At 38.8% G+C, this 25,361-nt stretch overlaps 1 protein-coding gene across 11 annotated transcripts in view; it reads right to left on the reverse strand.

Moving 5' to 3' along the window:
- Window positions 1-25,361, reverse strand: part of ESR1 (estrogen receptor 1) — a 346,504-nt gene that overhangs the window by 67,406 nt on the left and 253,737 nt on the right. For all 11 annotated transcript variants that reach the window (XM_070489139.1, XM_070489511.1, XM_070489581.1 and 8 more), the window contains one exon: window positions 1,738-1,876. In XM_070489139.1, the coding sequence (XP_070345240.1) occupies window positions 1,738-1,876 (139 nt within the window). The remainder of the gene's footprint in view (window positions 1-1,737; window positions 1,877-25,361) is intronic.

Here is a 25,361-nt window from a genome sequence, read left to right on the forward strand (position 1 = left end):
CTGCTAAATATCCTAAAATGGACAGGCCAGTCCCTCACAAGAAAGGATGATCAGGCCAAAAAATGTCAACAGTGCAGAAATTGAGAAATACTGATCTAGAGGTAGCAGGAACTTCAGATCCGGAGTTTCAGAAGGCAGGAATGGATAGAGATGAGAACTTTTAGTCACTCACACTGCAGTTAAACATAGGAGAGAAAATTAACCACATTAAGAGTGTGTGGAAAAGAAAGAGAAGCAGGTGGCTGATAAAATCCTAGCCAATATCACCTCATGGGCAAAATGAGCTCATTGGGGGTGAGGTAAGGTCACAAACCCTTTCATACTCAAAATGCAATGATTTGATGACTGTTCTCTGAAAGTGTGTACCAAGAAGATAGATTGAGTGAGGTTGTAAATCATGGAGCAGATCAGTTCAGGTATGAATGTCCAAAAAACCTAAACATTGAAGACATATTCCAACCTGTAGCAGTGAAACATTGTAGGAATTTCCTCCAAAAATAATAAAAAAAAAAGGTCTAAGATTTTCACCTGCAAATGTTTATAACTTGGTCACAGAAGCACACCACTGTAACACAAGAAAATTAAAACGAGAAATTGGGGGCGAGTGCCGTGGCCGAGTGGTTATGTTCACATGCCCCACTTCAGTAGCCCAGGGTTTTGCCAGTTCGGATCCTGGGCACAGACATGACACTGCTCATCAGGCCATGCTGAGGCAGCGTCCCACAAAGCACAACCAGAAGGACCTACAACTATGTACTGGGGGCCAGAGGATGAGGAAGGGGAGGAGGAGAAAGAAGAGAAGGAGTAGATGAATGAAGAGAAAAGAAAGAAGAAAGCAAAGGGAAACAGAGGAAAGAGGTGGAAAGGACAAGGGAAGGGAAGGGAAGGAACACTATAGAGATCCTGGCTAGCTCAACGCTTTTGTAAGTAGCAGCATGTCTCTAAAATTTAGCATCCTTTCTTATAAAATGTGACTGATAAGGCTCCTAGGAATGCTGTGAAAATTAAATGAGATCATGTATGTAAAGCATTTAGCACAGCAGCTGGTACCGGGTAGGGACTCCGTCAGTGGTAGCTGCTGTTGAAGAATGTCTAAATTCTATTATTGTGAGCAATCACTGCAAAAGAAAGAACCATAGGACTCACATTCCAAGTCAACCAAAATAGAATACATTAAATAAGGTAGCACATTGGAAAACTGAAATCTTCATTTTCTAAAAATAAGCCAGTAAGTTTTCTGAGCTCATAGAACTGGAAGTGGCCTTCAGAAGGATGGTCAAATTTCCTCATTTACTGATGGGAAAATTGGAGAAGGTAACAAAACGGTTGCTGTAGTTTGGATGTACATGGGCCAAAGTATATTTTGATTAAAGGAAGGTCATTCATCATTTTTTGTATAACACAAGATGAAGGTAGAGTTATAAAATTACAGCTCATAGTTTTATAAATGCACACACATATACATATGTGTACATTTACATACATATATATATGTGTGTAGATATACAGATACATTTTAGAAATAATGGAACTAATCTGGGGAGCTATCTAGCAAAAGTTACCCTTAGCTTTCTGTGAACTCAAACAGCCTACATCACCTGAATTCATCCATTTGTAAAGTAAACCTATCTGATAAAGTTCTTAGACGCTTCATGGAGGACTGAATCAAGGGGTTTCAGGCACAAACTGGTGATCACAAAGGATGTGCTTCCCTCAAGCTACAGCCGGGTCACTCACCTGTCCAGGAGCAAGTTAGGAGCAAATAGGAGCTTTCCTGGGTGCTCCATGGAGCGCCAGACAAGACCAATCATCAGGATCTCTAGCCAGGCACATTCCAGAAGGTGGACCTGATCATGGAGGGACAAATCCACAAAGCCTGAAACAAGACAAGAAAAATCTTGCCGACTTAAAATGAAAAGTAGTCATTACTGGTGAAACGAATGCAACCAGGGATTTGAATTGGTGGTCTATTTTCCATTAATAACATGTAATAGAAACACACTAGATAGGAAAGTCAAGTAACTCTTTTTTAAAGCTAGTATATCAATGAATTTTCATGAGTTTCTTAGTGCTTAGTGTCACATCTACAGAAATATACGAAACTTACGTGACCCACTTAGCTTTCTATGAAGTTCTGTACTTAAATAGTGTTAAAATTTGTATTCTTTTTACTTAGAAATGTCTAATATCCCTATGTGATTATGATATTTCATTTTTGTTTCAGTTGAAGATATGTAGGTGTAAGAAATTCAAATTACTTGCCTTAAACCAAATAGGAATTGGAACATGGGCAGGACCAAAGTCACTAAATTTCTCTTTCTTTTCTTCATCACTAAGCCATGCTCTTTTTTTTCACAACATGGAAGAGAAAGCCTAATAAAATAGTATATGTAAATAAATCACTTGGGAGAGAATGAGTCAGATGTATGAAGGTGATATTATGATGACTTCTGTAATAAACATAAAATGTACCATGTTTTCTCGTGGCTTATTGGGAGATTAAAGGTTTTCCAATCATGGACAATATGGTGGATGCCTAATAATAAAAAGAATGAGGAAGGGGGTGGAAGGGGGAGAAGAGGAAGAGCAATTTATTGAGTCCTTACCATGAGTTAAAAGCAATGCTAAGTACTTCCTTATAATTTTTTTAATCTTTATTGATACAATAACTCTAAGAGGTAGGAACTGATGGGGATATCATTTTACAGATAAGAAAATAGATGTTCAGAGAGTTTATATATTTGTTAAGGTCAGAGATGGGAATATAATCTCCAGAACATGTGCCCTTGAACACAACTGACACTACCTCTTATGAGCTGCAATTAGAGAATTTGGATCAAGTGACTAAATAAATCCAACCACATAAATTAAGACATGCCAGAGGAAGAGGGGCATTAAATAAACAAGATGGGCATAAAGTTTGCTGATTTCCATATCGGTTCCCTGTTGTTTTGCCCTGAGGTATCCCATCTATTTCTTCCTTCTCTCTCTGTCCTCAACTCTTTGTTCTCTTATATTAATTAAAAAGCCACAACACGTTTATTTTCCTTAGGCAGGCAAGTAGAGATGATTTGCCTACTGGATGTTTCTTCTTGAGGGTCTTGGAGCTTTCATAGAATCGGCATTAAAGGATGAGCTCATCATTTCTTATATACTTGAAGGCCATCTTTCACATAATCCTTACCACCAAATAGGTGAGGAGCCACAAAGAGAAATCCAAGCCAGAGAAAGAGCTCAGAGTCTATGGCGCATCTAGCCATCATCCCATAATCAAGCCTCGCCAATTCTATCTTGGAAGGAATGCTAAAATTCTTCCTCTCCTTTCCATATTCCTACTGCTACTATTTGAATCTAATTCCAAAGAGTCTCTCAACTTTCTGTCTGATTTCTTTAAATCACTATAATTATTTTGTTCTTGCACGTATGAACAGTTAGTTCTTTTCTTTTTTAATATTGGCACCTGAGCTAACATCTGTTACCAACCTTCTTTTTCTTCTTTTTTTCCTTCTTATTCTCCCCAGTGCCCCCCAGTGCATAGTTGTATATTCTAGTTGTGAGTGCCTCTGGCTGTGCTGTGTGGGATGCCACCCCAGCATGGCCTGACGAGCAGTGCCATGTCCGTGTCCGGGATCCAAACCGGTGAAACTCCAGGCCACCGAAGCAGAGCACATGAAAACCACTCGGCCACTGTGCTGGCCCCAGATTCTTTTTTTTTTTTTAAAGGTATGCTCTTTGGTGAAGAAGATTGGCCCTGGGCTATCACATGTTGCCAATCCTACTGCTTTTTTTCCCTCCCCAAAGCTCCAGTACATAGTTGTGTATCCTAGTTGTAAATCATTCTGGTTGGTCTATGTGGGATGCCACCTCAGCATGGCTTGATGAGCGGTGTGTAGGTCCGCACCCAGGATCCAACCGGTGAAGCCTGGGCCGCCAAAGCAGAGCATGTGAACTTAACCACTCAGCCCCAGGGCTGGCCCCAGTTTATTCTTTTTATTGCCGAGTGATAGTCCATTGTATGGCTTTATCCAACAAATAAGCACAATTTGCTTATCCTTTCTTTGGACATTTGGGTTGTTTCCAGTTTGGGGCTATTACAAATAAAGCTTCTATGAGCAATCTATGTACAAGTGTTTGTACGGACATAGGCTTTCATTTTTCTTGGGTAAACACTTAAGAGTACAATGGCTGGATCATATGGTAGGTATATATTTAACTTTTTAAGAAACTGCCAAATTGTTTTCAGAAGTGTTTGCTCCATTTCACATTCCCACCAGCAATAGATGAGAGCGCTATTTACTCCACAACCTCACCAATACTTGGTGTGATCAGTCTTTTTAATTTTAGACATTCTAGTAGACATAGAGAGGTATCACACTGGCACTGTGGTTTTAATTTGCATTTCCCTAATGACTAATGATGTTGAGCATATTTTCACGTGCTTCTAACAGACCATTATCTTACACTATATTCATATTAATTATGCACATAGCTGTAAATCCTTCTAAACTGGATACTCATTAGAAGCACAAGATGCATGATTCTATCAAATCCTTCTTTTTTAAACTCCAAATTTATTTCGCGTTCTGTTACATCACTCAGCCACGCCAAGGCCCAAAACACTGTAGTGTTTATCAGAACAATTGTCTTCCCATTGGAAAGAGTGGGTTCCACTTTCCTCTTTCTAAAACAGGATTTGGAACTGGAGAGAAAGTGGGCAGCTTTGTTTGTAAGGAAAACTAGAGGATTAAAAAACAGTGATTGGGTTTCAGGCCTCCTGGGGAAAAAAACGGAACAAGTATCTATTGCTACAACCAGCAGCGATTTACCTGTAGAGTGCATGGGGTCAAAATGGACCAGGTTTGCTCTGGAGGAAACGCTGCCTGAGGCAGCAGGAAATCTTCTCTTTCTCAGTATCCAATGTCTAATGGGATAAACCAACTCCAGGAAGCAGGCCTTAAAAGGAAAGCTCACAGGAAAGGTCTGTCTCTAAGATTTCACCCCAATCTTTTTGATGAAGTCTCATAATTGCAATATAAATTTATACTATAAATTAAATCCACTTTCAGAAATGTTAATATTGACAAGGGAGGTCTCTCTCTTCTCATGATATTCCTTGCTTTATTTGGAAAAAGTTGGAATTATATGATAATATCACCCACGATGATACCTACACCATGTTATTCATTCAATACCCTCCATACACCTGGAAGAGTCACACAAGATGAGACTGGGGGATCTAGCAAGATCTACAGCCGGCCGTATAATCAATCAATTTCAGAAGACCAAAGGAGCACTTTCTGGTGGCAACTCAACATATTAAACTGAATCATACTTCTCAAATCTCCCTTCAAAATTTAAGTCTGACAGTTTTAGCAGTCTTTTTGGAAACCTAAGAAGCTCACCATAACCATTTGTACCACACAAGTCTGGTGATTATGAAATCCATCTGAAGAATGTCTATTAGTAATAGTTTTCAGTCTGCGTATAGCGGAATTGCTGGGTCCTTCTGTTGAAATGATGTAGATCTCTCAAAAAGAAATAGTCTACTTAATTATCTTTCTCAGCTGTGCATATTGCCCACAGACAAGGGCTATATATCTCTTGCACAGTGTCCTCTGCAGGTTCCTGTGGCAGGGTTGGCAGGAGTATGCAGAGAAGACTGCCAATTAACCTTCTCAATGAATGTGAAGGAAGGAAGTTATTCGATGGAGTGTCTCCTTTCTACCAGTACACTGGTCTCAATATGATTTTAACCATACTGGAACTAAATGCCCCTCTGGTGTGAACTAAAGGTCCATTAATACTCTCCATTCATAACCAAGGGAGAAAATTAATGTAATAAATCCTGAACAAAATTAGAGGGCCAACTATCTACAGACATCAAGTTTCAATCCCTTAGTTTATTTTCCTTATGAAAAGGAAGAATGATCTAATACGCAATTTCAACTGGATCTGCTATAATAACTTAGAGACATTCAAGAAGTAAATTTCATTCTTTCTGGAACACTTGAAAGTGTTGCCATAAGGAAGATGAGAGCTAGAAGCTCCTATGTGATGTGACTAAGGGCATCAGTGACAAATTTTCTTGCAGGTGACACAGTGAGAGGTGACTCAACCCCGTCCCTTGGGGACTCCCATCTTAGTGACAGTGACAAGGGAGCTGTGAGCCTGTGGACTCCACACCAGTGAAACAGAATGTATACCTAAAAAGTAGTAACAATAGTTTATTGAGAACAGGTGAAATCTAATGCTCAGAAATCTCATTTTATAAAATAAAATTTTAAAAGAAAATGAACACAGGTCTTTTTCTCTGGTCTATTTTCACAGGTCTAGCAATAAAATATCCAGTGACAGAATATACTAGAAACAGACAGAAATGCCTCAAGTCCTACTCCCTACCCTCTGTGTGGGTAGGGATCAAAAGAAGCTGAGGGCGGCCTCTTTCATAGAAAAAGACCCCCTCTGTACATACAACCAGCTCATTATTTCCTGCCTCTGTCCTCTATTATAAAGTAACTGTCTCTCCTCCAAGATTTTTAACTAAGTTTTGACTGTGAAAGGAGTTTATGGCATGTCTTCCCCGCTTCCTTGGGCCTCATGAGATCCTAAGCGCTCTACCCTACTCTGCTAGAGACAGCCACACAAATTCTTTCCTTAATGCCTTGACACACAGGAGATCCCTAAAGCCTCACCCACTCTTATTGGGTAAGGAAGGCTCTTAGAAACGATGTTGAAAAGTGTGCAGAGATCCTTAGGCAAAACGACTAATACGGATGCTGTAAAGTTCTGCACTGCAGTGGAGTAAACGATAAATCAGAGTGGCTCTTCAGTGGAAGCATGAGAAAAAAATAAGGATTAATTATATTTCTTATTTCCATGGGATACAATCTATGGAGACGCAAAGTGAAATAGAAGCCCTGCGAAAGCCAGTTTTCTCGGGGGTGTGTGATCTACAGAACTAGAAGCCAGGTGGTTGGTTTCTTCAGTAAATCCATCGGAAAAAGTATTAGTTTTCTGACCTTCAAAAAAATTAATCATGTTCTCAGTCATATGATGACCCCAATGTTGCACAAAATGTCAGTTATGAAATTGCCCGTTGCATTCTTTCTGTATTGCCTTAACTCAGTGGAAGAAAATTTAAATAATTCATCTCTTTTCCTCTTGATGCCAAAGACTCAAAAGTGGAATAAGGTAAAGAAAAATAAGACACAATGGAACAGGAGACTGTAGCACACTGACAGCTACCAATTGAATAAAAGTTGGGATTTCTGGGAGAAAGCCTAGAGAAGAGATAAGATCAGAAGAATCTAGATCCCAGTTCAAATGCTACACAGTCTTCATGTCCTCCATTTTGTAATTTTTTTTCTCCAGAAAATAGTAACTTAATTCAATACTATGGACCATGGATCCCCTGGTCTAGTTGAATATGACCTTCTACCCTCCAAACAAAATCTTGGATTCTTTTTTATATGCAGTCCCATTACAGAGAGACCCATTAAAACTGTGCTTCCCATTCTATACCACATTAAGATGTCTCCAGTAACATACAAGCTTTGAAAAATTCTGTTTTAAGAAATGAGTTTAATCTACTTCAACAAATAATGTCATGCACCACTCTTACTAAATGCATACGACCATTACAAAATAAAATAAGTAGTACTAGAGTATGACTTGTTTAGAAATATTGAATCACAATGCAAGAGCATGGCCTTCTCCCTATCCTGCCCTACGTCACCATCCCTGTGTGGATTCTGGCCTTCCCCTGCTATAATAAAGGGAAGTGTGCACAGGTCCCCCTCTGGCACAATTCCACCTACCCAATGATCTTAAGCAACCTCCATACTAAATATCCGCCTCACCAATACCAAGCTGATGCTTCCTTGAGGCTACAGTAGCCCTCATCCTCAAGCCTGATGACCTTGCCAACATGGAACTTTTTGATTATCTGGAGGGTACACACTCCCTCAACCACAGCCCCACAATGGAACAGGGAGGATGGAAGTAATGAAAAGAGGATGAGTGGAAAAGTCACGTAGACCTGGTTTGAAATTCTTCTGTGACTCGTGGCCAGTTACTTAACATCTCTGAAAGCCCTTCCCATCTTTAAAATGCAGATGGACGGACCTACCACATAGGGCTACTGCAAAAATTAAGGAGTTAGCAGATGTCCCAGAGCACCAGAGTCAATGAATACTCGCTCTCCTCTCAACTTCATCTCAACAGGCCTGCAGCTTCTGCCCAGGAGAAGGGGCACTACTTCTGCAAAGCACCAAGAGAAATGTTAGGTTTTAAGATATTCTAGATGTAGAACTTCAACCTTAAATTGGGCACTTCGTGTTTGCCCTAAGTCATGACGTCATGTTATGTTTTCTGTTTATTTTTTCTTTTTATTTACATATAACAATAACCTAATAAAAAGAATAAAAGACTTCCTAGACATCAAACAGCTCTTAAAAACAACATTTTTATGATTTAAAAGTGGAAGGAACAAGAGCATGAGGATTATATTTCTCCTAAGATACACACGTGAAAAAAATGAGAAAAGAAAGCACGTTTGGGCTTTTATTACACTCAAAACACTTCAAGATGTTAAGCAAACCCAGAAGGCAGCTGTATCTGGACACCCCCAGTATAAATGGTCAATGGCTCTGCATTGAACCCAGCAGACTTGCGCACTGGGTTTGCTGCTCCTTGTTTGCCTTGGGATAGAGAAAACGAAACTTGCCCTCTGGTGACCACCTGCCTTGGAAATCAAGTGGTTTTCTCCAGGCAAATACAAAACAACAAAAACCAGCAGTAAGTGAAGAACTGAATGTGACAAATTTAATATTTTAAAAATACATCACACTTAGCATAGCTGACAGCCAATTAATTTGAGTAAAGATTGGAGAATGCAGTCCAGGGGTTTTAAAATAAACAAAAGTACTGCGTTTCAAAATTAACAGTACATACTTCAAATAGCCCTTATGAAGATGACCACATGTTGAAAGAAATACAGATGATGAAAGTCATGATAGCTATATAAATCTACAAACTTTCCAATCTTGACAATGCAGCCTGACCAGGGCACCATGTTTTATTTGACAGAATATTATGAAGACATTTATGACATTATGACCAATTCCTTTAGAACAATGCAACAGAGCTTAGGGCATCTTACTCTGAGAATTACTTTTGCTTATCCAGATTCAAAGGTGGTGTTTCTAGGTACATCCAAAATATAAACTAAAAGTGTTGTTTGTGGTAATTCCACTTCTTCCTCCATTTTTACCTAAGTGAAGAGGAAAAACCAACAGAGAGCTTGCTTAGAAGGATCTGAGATATTTTTCAATGTCTCTCTTACAATGCATACTTGATGTATAATATAAATGCAGAAGACTTTTTCCTCTCAAAAGGTCTTAGGTACCATGAATGGCCTACTCAACGTAGGCTACTTGCTAAGGAACGAAATCCAGTGACAAAACTGGTCTCAAGTTTGCTCAACAATTGCTTGATTTTAAACCCCCTCCCAGAACTACATTCAAGGAACCACACTCCTTATAATACACCTTTGAAAAATCATTAGACTTACCCACAGGAGTGTATTCAGACTCAACTTCAAAAATTTTCTGGTTTTTCCCTTCTGGATATCAGCCCACATTTATTTAGTCATCATACGTGCTTGTGGATATGCATTTGTGTGTGTAATATATTATGGTTACATTTTACTCATCCACACCAAAGCATAGGAGATAAAGGGTGTATGGAAATAAATTACTTCTAATCTAGAGAGCTAATTATAGAACTTCTCTGATTAGAAGAAAAATGGAGCTATTGTGTAAGGGCAGCTCAAGATTTTAAGGTTTAGAATTATATACTGTAGCATATGTAAAACAATTATAACACAAAGAAGGAAATTATTCTTGACTTTAAATATGAACTTCACAAAATACTTCTTTTAACCTTATGTAGCAATTTAGCCTTTAAATGGCTAGAAATGTATTTTCTTATTTTCTTATTTTCAAAGGCTGGATGCATCTTAATTCTGATCATAGCATGTATGATCTTGTGAAACGCTGAAAATGTTCCTTTAAGAAATTATGTTCTCATTTTTTGTAAGTTGATACCAGAAAATATCATTGCATCTTTGGTACAGCAGTGGATGAAGGTATTGCGTTGTGTCCCTCAGGTAAGTATTCATTTATTTGGCAAATTTCTCTCCAAATTTAGTAATAGGAAAAGCTTTTCTTCTCCTGAAGAACTGATGTGCTCCTTTTTGTTGGAAAGTGAGAACAACAGAGCTTATTAGAGACTTCATGAAGCCCTACCATCAGGAGGCATAGATGTTAATACAATGTTCAAAAGCAATAATCATTTTACCTGTTCCCTGGGAAAATTATTGCCTAACTGCTACTTCTTCTGACCTCACTTTTGACTGTACTATTGAATTACAAGGCAGTTCATATCAGGCTTTGCAAAGTAGAGAGAGGAATAAATCATTAAAATATATGTACGTATTTGTTTACATACACACACACAAAATTATCCTTTTTTTCCTCCATTTAACCGTAAGTTGTGTGATGACAGATAAGGAAGTAGTTTGTCAGAAGAAAAGAATTAATCTCACAACTATATCTGACTCCAGAAAGAAAAATAAGTCAAGACTTTCAGATATGAGGATCAGATTTGGGGATCAAAAAAACATGTCCCTCAGAGAAAACAAAGCAGATGGCAACTCTACCTTGTTACCAACCCCATCTGTATTACACTCAGAGCCTTGGTTTATGAAGAGATGGTTGTCATGACAATAAGCATTTGAGAAGAGTTCTGGAGAAGCTGATGGATTTAAGAGTGTCTCCTACCTTCCCAATTTTCCAAACACACACAGAAAACCCATCCCCCCATTCACCAAACAAACAACTCTCTCACTTCTTGTATTGGCTACAATTATTCTATATTGATATTATAAAATTTTGCACTCTCTCATGTCAAAATCCTCCTTGGAGGGACAGAAGAGCTCTTTATCTGATACAGCACAGCTTGAAGGTAAACTAGTCTTTTATTTTTATTCAGCAAAAGCTATTGTACTAACTACAGCTTAATTTTTTTTCTTACAAGCTCAGAAGGAAATCAATTTCAGCTTAAATGAGAAAGGGAAAAAAAAGTAAAGGAAATTATTTTCCAGTTTCTGAGAGTAGATTGCAAACTAAAGAAGGAAAAAAATTAATAAACTGTAAAGTAAAGTACTCAAGACTGTCCTTTGACGTATTTGTCAAATGGACAGGAAGGCCAGCATAGCAGAGCGATTCTAAGTTCCCGGATAAAGAGCACGAACTGGCTGTGTTTGAAAAGTCAACAAGTACTTGTACCTTAGAACATACATTTTTTCCCTGTCTACCTTGAAGCAGACCTACAGAAGCATTTGAAATACTATTGTCATCAGTCTGAGTTTTCCCTATAACTGTATGCTCCTAGTAAACACTACAAATGTCATGAACACAAAGAGAGGGAAGCAGACAATCTCCTCTTCAGAGCAAGTCCCTCCAACAAATGGACAACAATGATTTCCTCCTCCTTCCACCTGGCTCAGACCCCTCAACGAAACCAAAATTGATGACTACCTGATAGTTTTAAGGAGCATTTCTTGATACATGTGCACAAATTTGATTTAAAAGCTAGAGGAACGCTTGATGGTGCCAAGGACCCAGGGACAACTAGTTCTGGAATGCATCAGGAGTGAAAAAGAGGCTTATGCTCCCATGGTTTTACTTAAATTCACAATGCTACAGTGAAAGTTTTATAAGGCAGAATCACCAGGAAGTAACAGAAATGTTGAGTACCAAATCACATAACAACACTTCAGCTGAGAAACCAGAGGAGAGAGTGCAGGGCCCCACACCAAGAGGGAGGAAGGCAGCAAGTCTGGGGCTGGTGGGGGTCTGAGGGTTTCACAAGCATATGGGGGATTTATCTAGAAAAGTTTGCTCCCTCCCTTCCAGTCTTCCCACAGTTCTCCTCTTCCCAACTTCTTTCCATTCTCCAACACAAATTTCAGCCCAGAGAGAACAAGAAGCAAAAGAAAAGATAAAGAGTTATTTCAGCGTCTTCCACTCTAGAGCCACTGACCTTACATACACCATTGTAGAGAGAAGCCAGAGGAAATTAGAATGCCAGAGACTATCTTCCTTTAACCCATAGTGGATCCTTTTATAACCACAGCAGATCCCACCAGGCCATTAAATAGCCATTCTAAAAGTGGAGTGGGTAGGTAGGCCAGCCTAAAGGAGAGATTCCCTAAGTACTAATTACCATCAAACAAGAATAATTCCATTTCTTGCTAGCTCAACATGACCCCTGGCTCAGTATTGGGTCCCATCAATAACGCTGACTTCCTAAGGAACTACAACATTATTTCCTAATAAAAATAAAGAGTAATTGTGTTAGTTTTGTACAGCTGCTACAACAAAGTACCACAAACTGGGTGGCTTGAAAAAACAGAAAATAGAAAACAAAAGTTCTGGAAGCTGGAAGTCTGAAACCAAAGTGCCAGCAGGGCCCTGCTCTCTCTGAAGACTCTAGGAGAGATTTCGTTCCTTGCCTTTCTCTTAGTTTCTGCTGTTGCTGGCAATCTTTGGCGTTCCTTGCCCTGTAGATGCATCTTTCCAGTCTCTGCCTCCACCATCACATGGTGTTCTCTGTGAGTCTCGGGTCTCCTCTCTTCTTATAAGGACACTAGTCATATTGGGTTAATCAAGTATGACCTCATCTTAACTTCATTACATCTGCAAATACACTATTTCCAAAAAGGTCTCATTCATAGGTACTGGGGGCTAGGACTTCAATATATCTTTTGGGGGGACACAATTCAACTCACAACAAACTGGAAACACTTTACTTCTCACACAACCATGCTCAATATTCCCCAAATAGTTACTGAGCATCTCTAATATATATAAACCTGGCATGAGGCTGGGTACCGTGGGTACAGAGATGGGACAACATTCTTATTTTCAAAAAACTCATAGTCTACTGGGGAAGTAAGGAAAATGAACATATGATAATAATGGCATGCGTTGAGTGCGAAAATATAGGAAAATATCTGAGGAGCGAGCACTGTAATCTCTGAGGCTGGAGAAAAAGTTATTCCTTGGGCCACTGCATACGCTTTTCCCTCTTCCCAGTACACTTTGCCGATGACTTAAACTCTCCCAGCATCAAGATCAAGTTCTTATTCCTTTGTTAGCTCTTATCTATGTAAACGTCTATTTGCTTATTAGTATCTCTCACCAGATTGGAAACAGACTGAGCACAGGGACTATGTCTGGATAGCATTATACCTGAAAAACTTAATGCAGCGCCCGGCTGAGAAAAGGCCCTTAACAGATATTTGTTGAATGAATGGGAAAAAAAGGTAAATAAATGAATGAGACAAAGATGAGTGTAAATGAATTATCTTCTGGCAGTAGGAACAGCAATTTGAAGGACTCCAGTTTCTCAGTGAAGAAGGAGGTGAGGTCTTCTATTGAGAGGGATAAGGAGGTGATAGGGGAGGGTGTTCGAATAGCATAGTGAAGGACTGAAACAGCTGCTGTGGGCATAGGTGAGCAAAAGGAAGAGCAAGAGAGAGGGAACGTGCTAGAGAGGTAGGTAGAACGTTCAGAACACTCAGCTGTTAGACTCTCCAATCTATCTAAAAATATGTCTAAATACGATCAGAGATTAAAATATTAACATATTTTGCCCAATACTTTTTTATTTTTTTAAAATACCCAATACTTTGCTTTTCCTACAAAGAAAGAGAAAAATATTTAACAACACTCATAAACATAGTACTCTTTGGAGTACTTAAAACATGAGTTAATTACAGAAAAATTAACTGCTTCACTCCTTTGAACACCTACTATGTGCCAGGTACTAGATTAATGTTAGGGACAAGAAAAATTCAACATGTCTTGGTCTCTGACATCAATGCTAAGAGAGAAGACGGCCCAATTAAAAAAGGATTGGAAAAAGTATCTAAGACCACATTGGAGGGCTGCCCAGGGCTCCCTGGAAGTACACAGGACTGGCACCTAGTCCAGAGTGACACAACTTCCTAGGATTCCTAATTCAAGTCTTGATGACATGCTTGATGGAAAAGGAGGCAAAGCTACAGAGGGACCAGACAGTATGGCATGTTCTTGAAACTGTCTCTAGACTAGACATGTGGGGGCACAGAAACCAGAGGGAGGAGTGGTCAGAAGTGTGGCTGGAGCAGGAAGCAGTGGCCAGGTGATGCTAAAGAGCTTAGGTTTTACCCTTGAGGTAAAGAGAAGCCATTGAAGGATCCAAATCTTAACTAGGGTGAAGGCAAGAAGAATAAAGAGAAAGAGACCCATTGATGAGATAATAAGATGGTGAATTAACCTAATTTAGTAACTGATGAGATGAAAAGAGGAGGAGAAGGGGACAGGGTCTCTTGAGGGTCTGGGTGATGGAATTGGCTACTGTGATGGGTGCATATAAAGAGAAAGTTCATGGGGCAGGGCAGTGAGTGCTGGGTTGAACATGTTTAGTTTAAGATTTCCATGGAGTAACCATGTAGAAATGTCTAGTAGATCGCTGAAATAAGGGGAAAAAGCTGAGAAGCAGAGTGCAGCCTGAAGTCATAGATTTGGGTCTTATCAGGATATAGGTAAGAATTGAAACCCTGAGGATGAGTGATATCAATCACAAGGGGTATGCAGAGAGAAAAAAGACAAGGACGTCATGAAAAATGCCAGTGCATCAAAATGATAACCATTTTTTCCCATACTGACGACAATGACTTGATAAAACCTGACTTTAAAACAAAGCCTTTTTCCCCAAAGAGACCATTTCTAAAGTGAAAAAAAAAAAATACAGCATGGAGCTAGCATATGCTTTTCTTTCTTTGTACTCATTACGTCCAAAGTTGTTAGATGTCCGGAAAGGGAAAAATAAACATCTGTTATTTACAGATCAACTCTGGTCATGTATGTGACTTTTTATCACAATACTTTAGACAATGAGAATTCATAAATGGCACAAAATACATTGTTTCCTGATCATTCCTGGCTGGGGTGAGGCAACACTTCCACTTTCTCACGTGAGGAGATTAGAATGAAAGGATTGCTTTAATTTAATCCCAAGGGGACCCTGAGAGGAGACAGGGTCCCAGCCCTTAGGAGGCTCCTGTCCCTGAAGACCTGAGTTTGTGTTCTCCCTCCCCACTGGCCTGGTGAAGGCCCACTTAGACAGCAAGCGTAGCGCCTGCCTTAGCAATGATGTCGCCTGGCACCACCCAGCAGACCTCGTGCCAGATTCCTCTTTGGGGAGAAGCTGAGCTGCCCAGAGGCCTCAGAACTGTCCACTGCTCCCCTCTGGGGGACTGAGCAGAGCCAATGAGACAGTTTTTTCTCACAAAGCTGGTAAGCAATTTGTCAGCCTGGAAGGAAATTTGAAGAAAATGAAACTCAAAATTACCTTGTCCGTTTTGAGTTCTTGGAACTAAAAGAAGTTTGAACATCATTATTTTTTTCTTCTTATAGACAAGCTGTCTTTATTTTTATAAATTAAAATTAAAGAAAATATCCATGCCTACTAATTTGGAACTAGTCCAATTTTCAACCTATATTCCTCTGTCATAAACACAAAAGGAAAGATTTTTGTTGTTGTCTTTCTCTTCCTACCACCTATGACGTAGCTAGGAAATTCTCCAGGGAACAGTTGGCCAAAATTCCTCACCCTCAATATCTCTTAGTGTCATGGTCAGTTTCTCAAACCAGCTTCCAATCCAGAAGGAGTTAAACCAGAAGTGGAGATGGGCACAAAGGTGTCTCTTTGATTCCAAGAAATTTTGCTTATCAGCACAAACTTGGCTTGCTTTTAGTAGTGAAAATACAATCTATCTTCAAGATTATGAAATTTCCTGTTCTAAGTATTTCAGATGACAAATGAGAAAATCTTGGGATTACTAAAAAAACAAACAACAAAACAACTCCCCTTCTAGCACACATGCAAACCAATGGCACATACACCAAATTATAAGCCAGGTTTACAAATATTTAGTGAGGCAGAGGAGTAGGTATCTTTTCTTGGATACAAAGACATACAGATGTCATCACTGAAATGACATATGTTCTCATTCTGTGCCATGATCCCAAGACTAGTGATGGTTCTAGAAGAGAATTGGCTTATTCCAGGAAATCACTGATTGGGCTCTGTTTTGCTCAGGCAATGCTAGAATGAAGAAAAGCATAGCAGAATTACTACTTTCCAGGAAGAGCTAATTATGTTTCATATTTACATAAAGAGAAAAATATCTATTGGCTACCTTCTTAGAGTTCCATGTGTCTCAATAGAATTTTTAACATTTCACTACAGAATGAGATTACAAAGATGCAATGTGTGGTGGAAGGGACGATTGGATTTGCTGAGCCCAGCTCTGCCACTTACTAGTTATGTGACCTTGGGTGAATTGTTCCATGTCTTGTGCATAGCGCAGTGTCTGCTCTTAATGTGTGCTCTATGAATTGTTTTTTAATGAATTGCTCTGGACTTCAGTTACTTCATCTGAAAAGTGGGAACAATAATAATATCCTTGCAGCATTATAGTGAAAACCAAAAAGTATATAAAGAACCTACCACATTGCTTGGAAAATACTGGCAGTCAACAAATAAATAGCAGCTATCATTGCTTTAGCTCCTTTTTAATGACAACAAGTGCCAAATATCACACCCTTACTAGGAGTTTCACCATCTAAAATTTATAGGTTGAAATACTATAACAGGTTTCTTAAATATTTTTGCTCCAGTTGGAAGTCTGGTGAAGTCTATGGACCCTTTCTCTGAATAAGGTTATAAATGCATAAAATAAAATGTTAAAAAATCACAAAATAAAAGAAATTAAACTGAAATTCAGTTCTTTTTAAGAACTCTGTTGTTCCATGGATTCCAGGTTAAGAACCTCTGATAGGGGAAGAACAGAAGTCAATGGCTTCTCAGGTGATCAAAGGTTGCTGGTCATTTCATGCACATCCCGTTATAACAGGGAATTCCTCTCCCCCTCACCCACTTTTCTTGGAATGCTCTCATAAAATTATTGAAGAGCAAAGAGAATATTATTATTAACTTCTGGGAATTCTTTATACATATGAGACAAAGAGATCTAAAAAAAAAAAGACGCAATACAGATCTAGTAAAAACAAGTGCTATTTAAGAGCATGCATAGGAATTGGCCTTAATGACTCACTTTTGATGACTCGCTTCACAAGGTATTAAGGGAAATCACTAATATCCTTCTAACTAAAGAGTGTCTGTGCAAATTCATCAGGATTTGAAGACTAAAAGTAAATGGCAAGTCTTAAAATAAAGAGATTATTTAACGAATTATAAAATGACTGAGATATCAAAAAAACACATTTTATTTACTTTTAAGAGATAAGCAATATCTGTTAAGAAGTTATGTAAGAAATAGACAGGTAAAACCCCAAAAACACTCACTTCTCATCCTTTAAATCTCTCATAAAGGCCTGTAGGAAGTGTGAAGTTTTCTCTGGTGCCTGAACATAAATGGTCAGCCAAGGACCGGCCGGGAGGACCAGGACACCCACTTGGTCATTGACTTTGATATGACTACTGTGAGAAGTGGTCAGAATGGATGAGGTAAGAACTTTCTACCCAGCCCACTTTGAAGAACTTCTCTAGATTCTGTACAAAGCATCTTAGACACGAGTGAAAGTCAAATTTTAGGACTAGAAATTGATAGCAAAGCCAAACCATCTAAAAGGCATACAGCTGTGAAAGGATTCTGCTTTGGACAGAATAAGAATGTGAAAAATACTTAAACTTCAGAATGTAAGCTGACAAGAAGAAAACAGATCCTAGTCATAAACAGATCCTATGAGAACTGACTACATTTGGTTAAGTGGACCGATGATATGGTCTCTATATGGAATCTGCAAGACTGTGGACAATTAACGACGTGCTTTCCGAAAAATGTAATTGGACGGCTGAAAAAGGTTTCTGATCCTTTTTCTCAACCTTTTCTCACTTCTAGAAGGCACTAGTCTTCCGATGCATGACCTACTGGGTCATCCCTAATTCTGTACTTACTAGAGAGGAGGATGTAGGTCCACTCATCTTTGCTTTCCCCAAAGAACCCAGAACTGTGCTTTTCAGTGACATCCAAAAAGATTCTGAGTGAATGTTTGCAAGGAGCTAAGAAAGAATAGAAAAAAAGAAAGAAATGAATGCTGGTTTTATTGGCAACTATAATATCCCATTGGTATGGTCTCCTAAGCTAGGCCTCATTATCTTTGTAGCTACATGTAAATGATATGTTTATACATCAATTTTACCTAACCATTTAATGTCTCTCCCAAATTGGAACACTTCAGACAAATAACAAAGGTAAAGATAAGAGATAAAGAATAGTCCTAACTACACAGAAAATCTAAAAGAAATATACCTGAAAACAAATAGTTTTCCTAATAACAAAATACTAACAAGTAACAAGAAGGGCTGGAAATTCTCTCGTCGCTTCTGGAAGATTTTAGAGACACCTGCCCTTTCCCTCCCCTTGGCTCTCAGTGGTTTGTTTTCTATTCTTTTCAGCATGGTGGCACCACTAAAGCTTTTCCATTCCCTTTCTCGTCTCTTCCCTTTTATTTCTGTTTTTTCTTCTGCTACTTCATCCAATGAAGTTTTAGTGAAGTGAACATGACAAATTTTGAACTCTAACAAAAATTTCAAATAACTTTTGTCCTGCTAAAAGTACAGCGAATATCAAGAAAGAGCCAGAAATCGGAACAATGGTTTGTTGAAAAATAACTTGGGTTCTTGGATCTATCAGCTTCCAGCAATCATAGCCACTCTGCACATTACTGCTCAGGGTGTATTTTTCTCCCGATGCATCAGTATTAACAGTTGTAATGGGTTATACTTGTCCGTTTGAAGTTCCTACAGCTAGAATGTTAACCCTCTGGGCTACTTTGTGTCTTCTGTCTCATTTTGCAACACTGGGACTGAGAGTGAAAACATTTTTGTTTTTTATCAGAATGTAAAAAGCCTTCTAAATTTCCTAAGTTGCTACAAAAAGAGATCATGTAACTTGAGCACAAGGGTTTGGATTTGCAGTTATCTGAGGTCTCAATTTCTATTTCTTGAATAGTCCATCACAGATCTTTTTATTTAGTAGTTGATTAGTAAATTATGTGTTAATGGGATGGATGAAAAAATAAGTATATTACGAGAAAATTCAGAAATATCAATATTGATTTCCCCCAAAACACTGATAAAATCTAGTCCTATCAACTAGGTTTGGGCAAAATAAGCAAAACAATAAACAGTGAGATGCTCTTCACATTGTATTTTTGTTTTATTTTGCTGTTTTGTTTTGGCCAGAACTAGGAAGGGCATTTACATAGGGAGAGAAAGTACCTGTTTGTGACAGGTTCTTATTGCCCCATTTTGCCTCCTGCGGTCAAATATTAGAATAACACCTTTGGATGGGCTGGAGACCTTCTTGTTGCTCAAATCTCCTTTGTCTTTAATAGACAGTGAATGGCTCCCTACCTGTTTGAAATGACCCAAAAGATCAGTTTCTCTCTACTTTACTCAGTGTGACACTTAGGGATTTGTGCAGGAAAATGAATACAAGAAAAAATGTCATCCCTCAAAGATTTATTGAAAATCTATTATATTCAAGGCAATGTGTTAGATACTGAAATTAGCGTACTTTTATTTATTTATTATATTAAGATGGACCCCAAAGTTCTAATTTTACCTTCTAGGTATGTGCTTATTTCTCTATTACTAGAAAGTAAATTATAAAGAGCTATACAACATGGTCTTATGTTATAGGTATCAAAATAAGGCACTACAAGACTTCGCATCCAATTCAGAGACACAATCTACAAGCTTAAAGAGATTTCAAGGGGAGGAAAATCAGTGAGGGACAGGGGTACTAAGGCAGAGGGGTTTGGTGCAGCCCACAGGACATGATGAAGACATAAATGAAAACATAATGACATAAACGAAGACAGCAGAGCAGAGGAGGGGTGCATTTTCTGCAGAGGCAGCGACATATAAATCACACAAGCAGAGACTTGTGTCTGGGAATGAGTATAACACATCTAGATAACAGGGTTTGGCTGTACTGGCTAAACCAGAGGGTGTGTGTTGAGAGAAGGAAATATTTTCCCAGGTGGAGTGTAGTCAAACTCGGGAAAGTCTCAATCCCTCGCTGAGAAGTTTGAATATGATTCTGTGTTAACCACTACGGTAACCACAGCAGGCAATTGTGAAGTTCCTGTCTTTAAGTGTCAAAAAATGACATTGTTCCATACATACTACAAAACTAATAAAATAAGCTGTTTATGAAAAGATAATACCCTTGATAGGCAAAGTCTTTCCTCAAAGGAAACTTCAGTGGAGGTAGATAATATTCAGTGTGAAGTAGCTGTGACTATTTAAGTGTGACCTCTGGAATATATAGCCTTGGCTCATCTATTTCATAGTGGAGAAACTGAGAAAGCTACTTACCCTCTCCATGCCTCAGTTTCTTCATCTGAAAAAGAGATTTAAAAAGTACCTTCCCCATAGGGTTACCATAACCAGTAAATGAGCCAACAGATATGAAGTGCTTAGAAAAGTGCCCTGTACCTGGTAATCACTCATTAAGTGTTAGCTTAGCAGTAGGGGTACTCACTATGATTCAAGGTGCTAGAATCAGATTGGTGTAAAGTACTTTTGCCACTAGGGTACTCAATTTCCCCTAAAAATTTTGCCATTCATGTGAAATAAATGAAATAAAGTAACAGTAATACTGATAATTGAATTTTTGAAGGTTTGGCCAAAAAAAGTACAACTGGAAAACAGAAATTAAGAACATAATGTACTTAGAATTTCAATGTTGAACTCAAAAATACCATCAACAAATATTAAATGTACATTTTAAGTCATAATTTTACTTTAAGCATCACTTCCCATATGAAAATTTTCTTAACCATGAGTTCATGCCCCTAGAAGAATTGTGTACAATTCTCTTTTGTATCTTCAGCATACTTTCTAGCATATAAGTACTCAATAAATCTTGGGTGGGTGGATGGATGGACGGATGAATGGACGGATGGATGATGGATGAATCGATGGATGGGAAGATAGATGAATGGATGGATAATGGATTGATAGATGATGGATGGATGGATGGATGATGGATAGATGGATGTATGGATGGATGGATGGGTGGATGGAGGAAGGAAGAAAGTTGAGCAGTTAGGCAGACCAGAAAGCCAGAGTCACTTGCTCTCCCAGAATGGGAAGTCAAAAGGCTTTATGGATTCAGGAGTTTGGGATCCAGGTCCACCACTTCTGTGGTGAAATCAGGGGTTGATTTCCACACAGACAGTCCACTTCAGAGCACAGAACAGTGATCCAAGAGTTCACTGTAGCTGCTGAGTGTGTGCCCCACCCACTTGTTGCTCTTCATGTGTCTTTCTAAATAGGATTCCACACTGGCATTTGTAAAATGCTGAAGGTATGTGTGGCCACATGAAAGGCATAAAGTTTTCCTCTTTGCTTCTGGGAAAATGACATTATTTAAATATTATTTATAAAGATTGATTTTTAAGTCAAGATAAGAAACCTGCCTTGGAAACTAGGAAAATTTATTCTTCCAATGATAAATTCTCAAATGAAATCACCCTATGCAAAAATAAGCAGGCTTAACTAGTCTCTCTCTCACTCCTTCTCACTCTTTCTTGATGAGCATCTCTCTGCTGGTTATAAAGATTTTTTTAATGTGATTTATTAGGCTTCCTGCTATCCTGTTCGAATACACTGAATTTCAAAAAGAGAAAGAAACAAGAAACCCTCTTTACTTACTTTGACATAGTTTCCTGGACTCACTTTTGATGAAAGATTTTTTTATTCTGCCTACTGTCACAGAATAACAAATGGGAAAGGGTTTGTCACCCATAGGTCCTGAGTCACCAGTATGAGAAGCATGTTAGACATCAGTGGACCGTTATGTTTGGTTTTAGAGTTATTTGGAGGACTATTTTGCAACTTAATTCAACAAGTTTTTATTGAGTATATGTGTGCCTGGAGTTGCTCATGCTCATCAGGAAATTCAAAGGAAAGACCAGAGATTATATTTGGAAAGTTTCCAGCAAATTTAGTAGAGGTTTTTTTTTTTTTTTTTTTTTTGAATGCCATGGTTCTAGTTACCAAGAGCCCAGATTAACATCTTCCATGTTATGTGGGAAGGAAAGAATCTAATCTTCAGGCTGGAAGGGACTTAGGGTTCTATAGTTCATGCATTTCTTTTATAGATGAGGGAACGGAGACAGAGAGAGAAAAAGGTATTTCATGTGAGCTGTACGTATCACACAGAACATCTTCATTCAAATTGAACACACTAAGGCTTTTGCCACTAATCAGGCTGCCTCTGTGACCTTGGGGAACTTATTGAATATCTCTGTGCCTCAGTTTCTCCATTTGTAAAAATGGTTTTAATAATAATAATAACTACTTCATATGATTGTTGGAAGGAGTAAATACAGTACTACATACAAAGTATTTAGAATCATGCCTGGCAAAGATCTAGTACTAGAAGTTATTTGCCATTATCGTTATTATTATTTTGCAATGTAAAACATTGAGAGAAATCTAGTGCAGAATTTCTAGTATTACTTCATCTACAAAGACAAACTAAGTACCAAATTAAGTGATGGTGTGGTCTAAGGTAGAGCATGAGTACACATCCTAGCTTCTCCATTAAGTGGCTGTGTGGCCTTGGGCAAACCATATAACCTTTCTAAAATTCGATTTCCTTATCTGTGTAATGGGGATAAAAACAGCCACTCTGTCTCCTGCCACAGTGTTGAACGGTTCAGTTGAGATACTGGATAACAACGCAAGTTGCAAATTTCTAAGTGCCGCGCATATCAGGAATCATAGAGCAGGAAGCTGGGATCAACGCAGAGACCTAAAGAACAAGGCTCCCAACAAGGAGCTGGGAGCTGGAACTGTCCCAGGAACTCAGGAGCAAGTCATGCGTCCTCGTTCTCTGGTCCTTTCCTTGGCTTGTGTCCTTCGTGGCTTAACTTGTACAACTTAGTTAGGAAGCTGTGACTTGTAAGGAGCAGGTAGGTCCTGTTCACCCTCTCTGGGCCAGGGTCTGACTCAGAGAAGACAAGATAATGTTAGAGCAACACATCGTGTTCCTACCTTGCTGGCTGTAACACAAAGGTGTTGGGTGTTTCACTGGATAACACGTTAGTGGCACTTTGGCAATTGAGTGTGATTTTATTATCTCAGTGGAATTCAAGAAAGTTCTCTCATTTATGAGTGAGTAGTTGCCCAGGACAACTGTGTTTAAAACTTTAGATTGTAGAAGAGTCAGATTATCTTATTTATAAATTAATCACCTAAAAATACATTGTCATTTACATCAAGGAGTACTGTTCACCTCATAAAAAGTTCCTTTTCCTCCTCATAATTTCATTTTTAAAAAGTGTGAGTGGGGTAAAACTCCACTTCTCCCTCATATCAACATTTTGCAATGCAAGCAAAAATCACAGAGTAGCAAGCTAGGTATGCTTAACTGTGCAATACAGTGTGCTCCTGTGTGGGTTTTACAAATACTAATAAATAATATATAGTATATCAGATTTGTTTACAAAACACTTGGCCCTCCCCATTTCCTCAGGCTCGAATTCCTTCTCAATCTGCATCTCTTCGCTACTACTGAGGAAAGTCACTAAAACAGTGTTCCTCAGACAAGCCACAAGAGCAATCATTCATAAAATAGGGATAAGCACACTTAGGAAAATTGAGACATTTACCTCCTCAAAAATTTTCAGTGGTCCATCACTGCCCCTTCCCATTCTTGCCCCACCCACCTTGTCAACATCATCTCCCATAGTCTTCTTCCAAGCTCCGCTATCGACATTGGAGTGTCTCTGTCCCCAGGAAAGCCTCTTTAGTGTCCCTAGAATATGACATGCTATTTCTTTCTGCTCTTATGCTTTCATTCAAAAGACATTTGTGACTGGCCATGTGCTGGGCACTATGAACTATATAGGGATATAAAAATGAATAAGACAACATGGATCAATCTTGAAATCATTATGCCAAGTGGAATAAGCCAGGCACAAAAGAATAAATATTGTATGATTCCATGTTTATGAGGTACCTAGAATAGTCAAATTCATAGAAAGTAAATTAGAGGTTACCAGGGACTGTAGGGTGAGGGGGAAAGTAAGGACTTATTATTTAATGGGTACAGAGTTTTCTTGGGATGATGAAAAGTTCTAGAAATGGATAGTGGTGATGGTTGCACAACAATGTGAATGTACTTAATGTCATATTGTACACTTAAAATGGTTGAAATGGGAAATTATATGTTACATATATTTTTCCACAACAACAAAAAAATTAAGGATAACGAAGACAAAATGAATAAGACTCTCGGCCATCAAAGAGCTCACTGGGTAGTCGGGGTGACTAGAGAGTTATTAAACAAAATGGTAGACGCAGTAATTGGAGTGTGCATGACACATTATGGAAGCCTGGAGAAGATTCAGCCTGGTGTTAGGGAAAGTCCCCTGGATAAGGTGATTGCCTGCTCATATCAGCATCAAAAGATTAAAGGACAAGTCAACCAGGAGTATAAGGATGGGATAAGATGGAGTGGCAGGGAAAAGGTGAGTGGGACAAGGAGCCAAAGAGGCGCAACTGCATGATGGGGCAGCCTGGAGGGAATACAGCACCTGGTTTGTGTGGGGCCCTGCAGTAGTCCCACCTTACCCATAATTTTGCCTTGTGTTGGCTCAGTTACCCACAGCCAACTGCTGTCCAAAAACAGTGAATGGAAAATTCCAGAAATAAACAATTTATAAGTCTTAAATTGCACACCATTCTGAGCAGTGTCATTAAATCTCACACTGTCCTACTCCATCCACTTAGGTTGTAAACGGTCCCTTTGTCCAGGGCATCCAGGCTGTAGATGCTACCCACCCATTAGTCACTTAGTAGCCATCGGGGTTATCAAATTGACTGTCCAGGTATCACTTGTGTTCAAGCAATCCTTATTTTACTTAATAATGGCCCAAAGCACAAGAGTAGTGATGCTGGCAATTCAGAGATGCCAAAGAGAAGTTAATGTTAATCTCTTACTGTGCCTAATTTATAAATTAAACTTTATCATAAGTATGTAAGTATAGGAAAAATTGTGGTATATATAAGGTTCAGTACTATCCGTGATTTCAGTCGTCCACTGGGGTCTTGGAATGCATCCCCTGTGGATAAGGAGGGACTACTGTACGTGCATTTTAGTGTGGCATAATTGTAAGGGGAAAGGCAGAGTCATAAGGCAT

The sequence above is a fragment of the Equus asinus genome, chromosome 1 (assembly GCF_041296235.1).
Source record: "Equus asinus isolate D_3611 breed Donkey chromosome 1, EquAss-T2T_v2, whole genome shotgun sequence".
Lineage (NCBI taxonomy): Eukaryota > Metazoa > Chordata > Mammalia > Perissodactyla > Equidae > Equus > Equus asinus.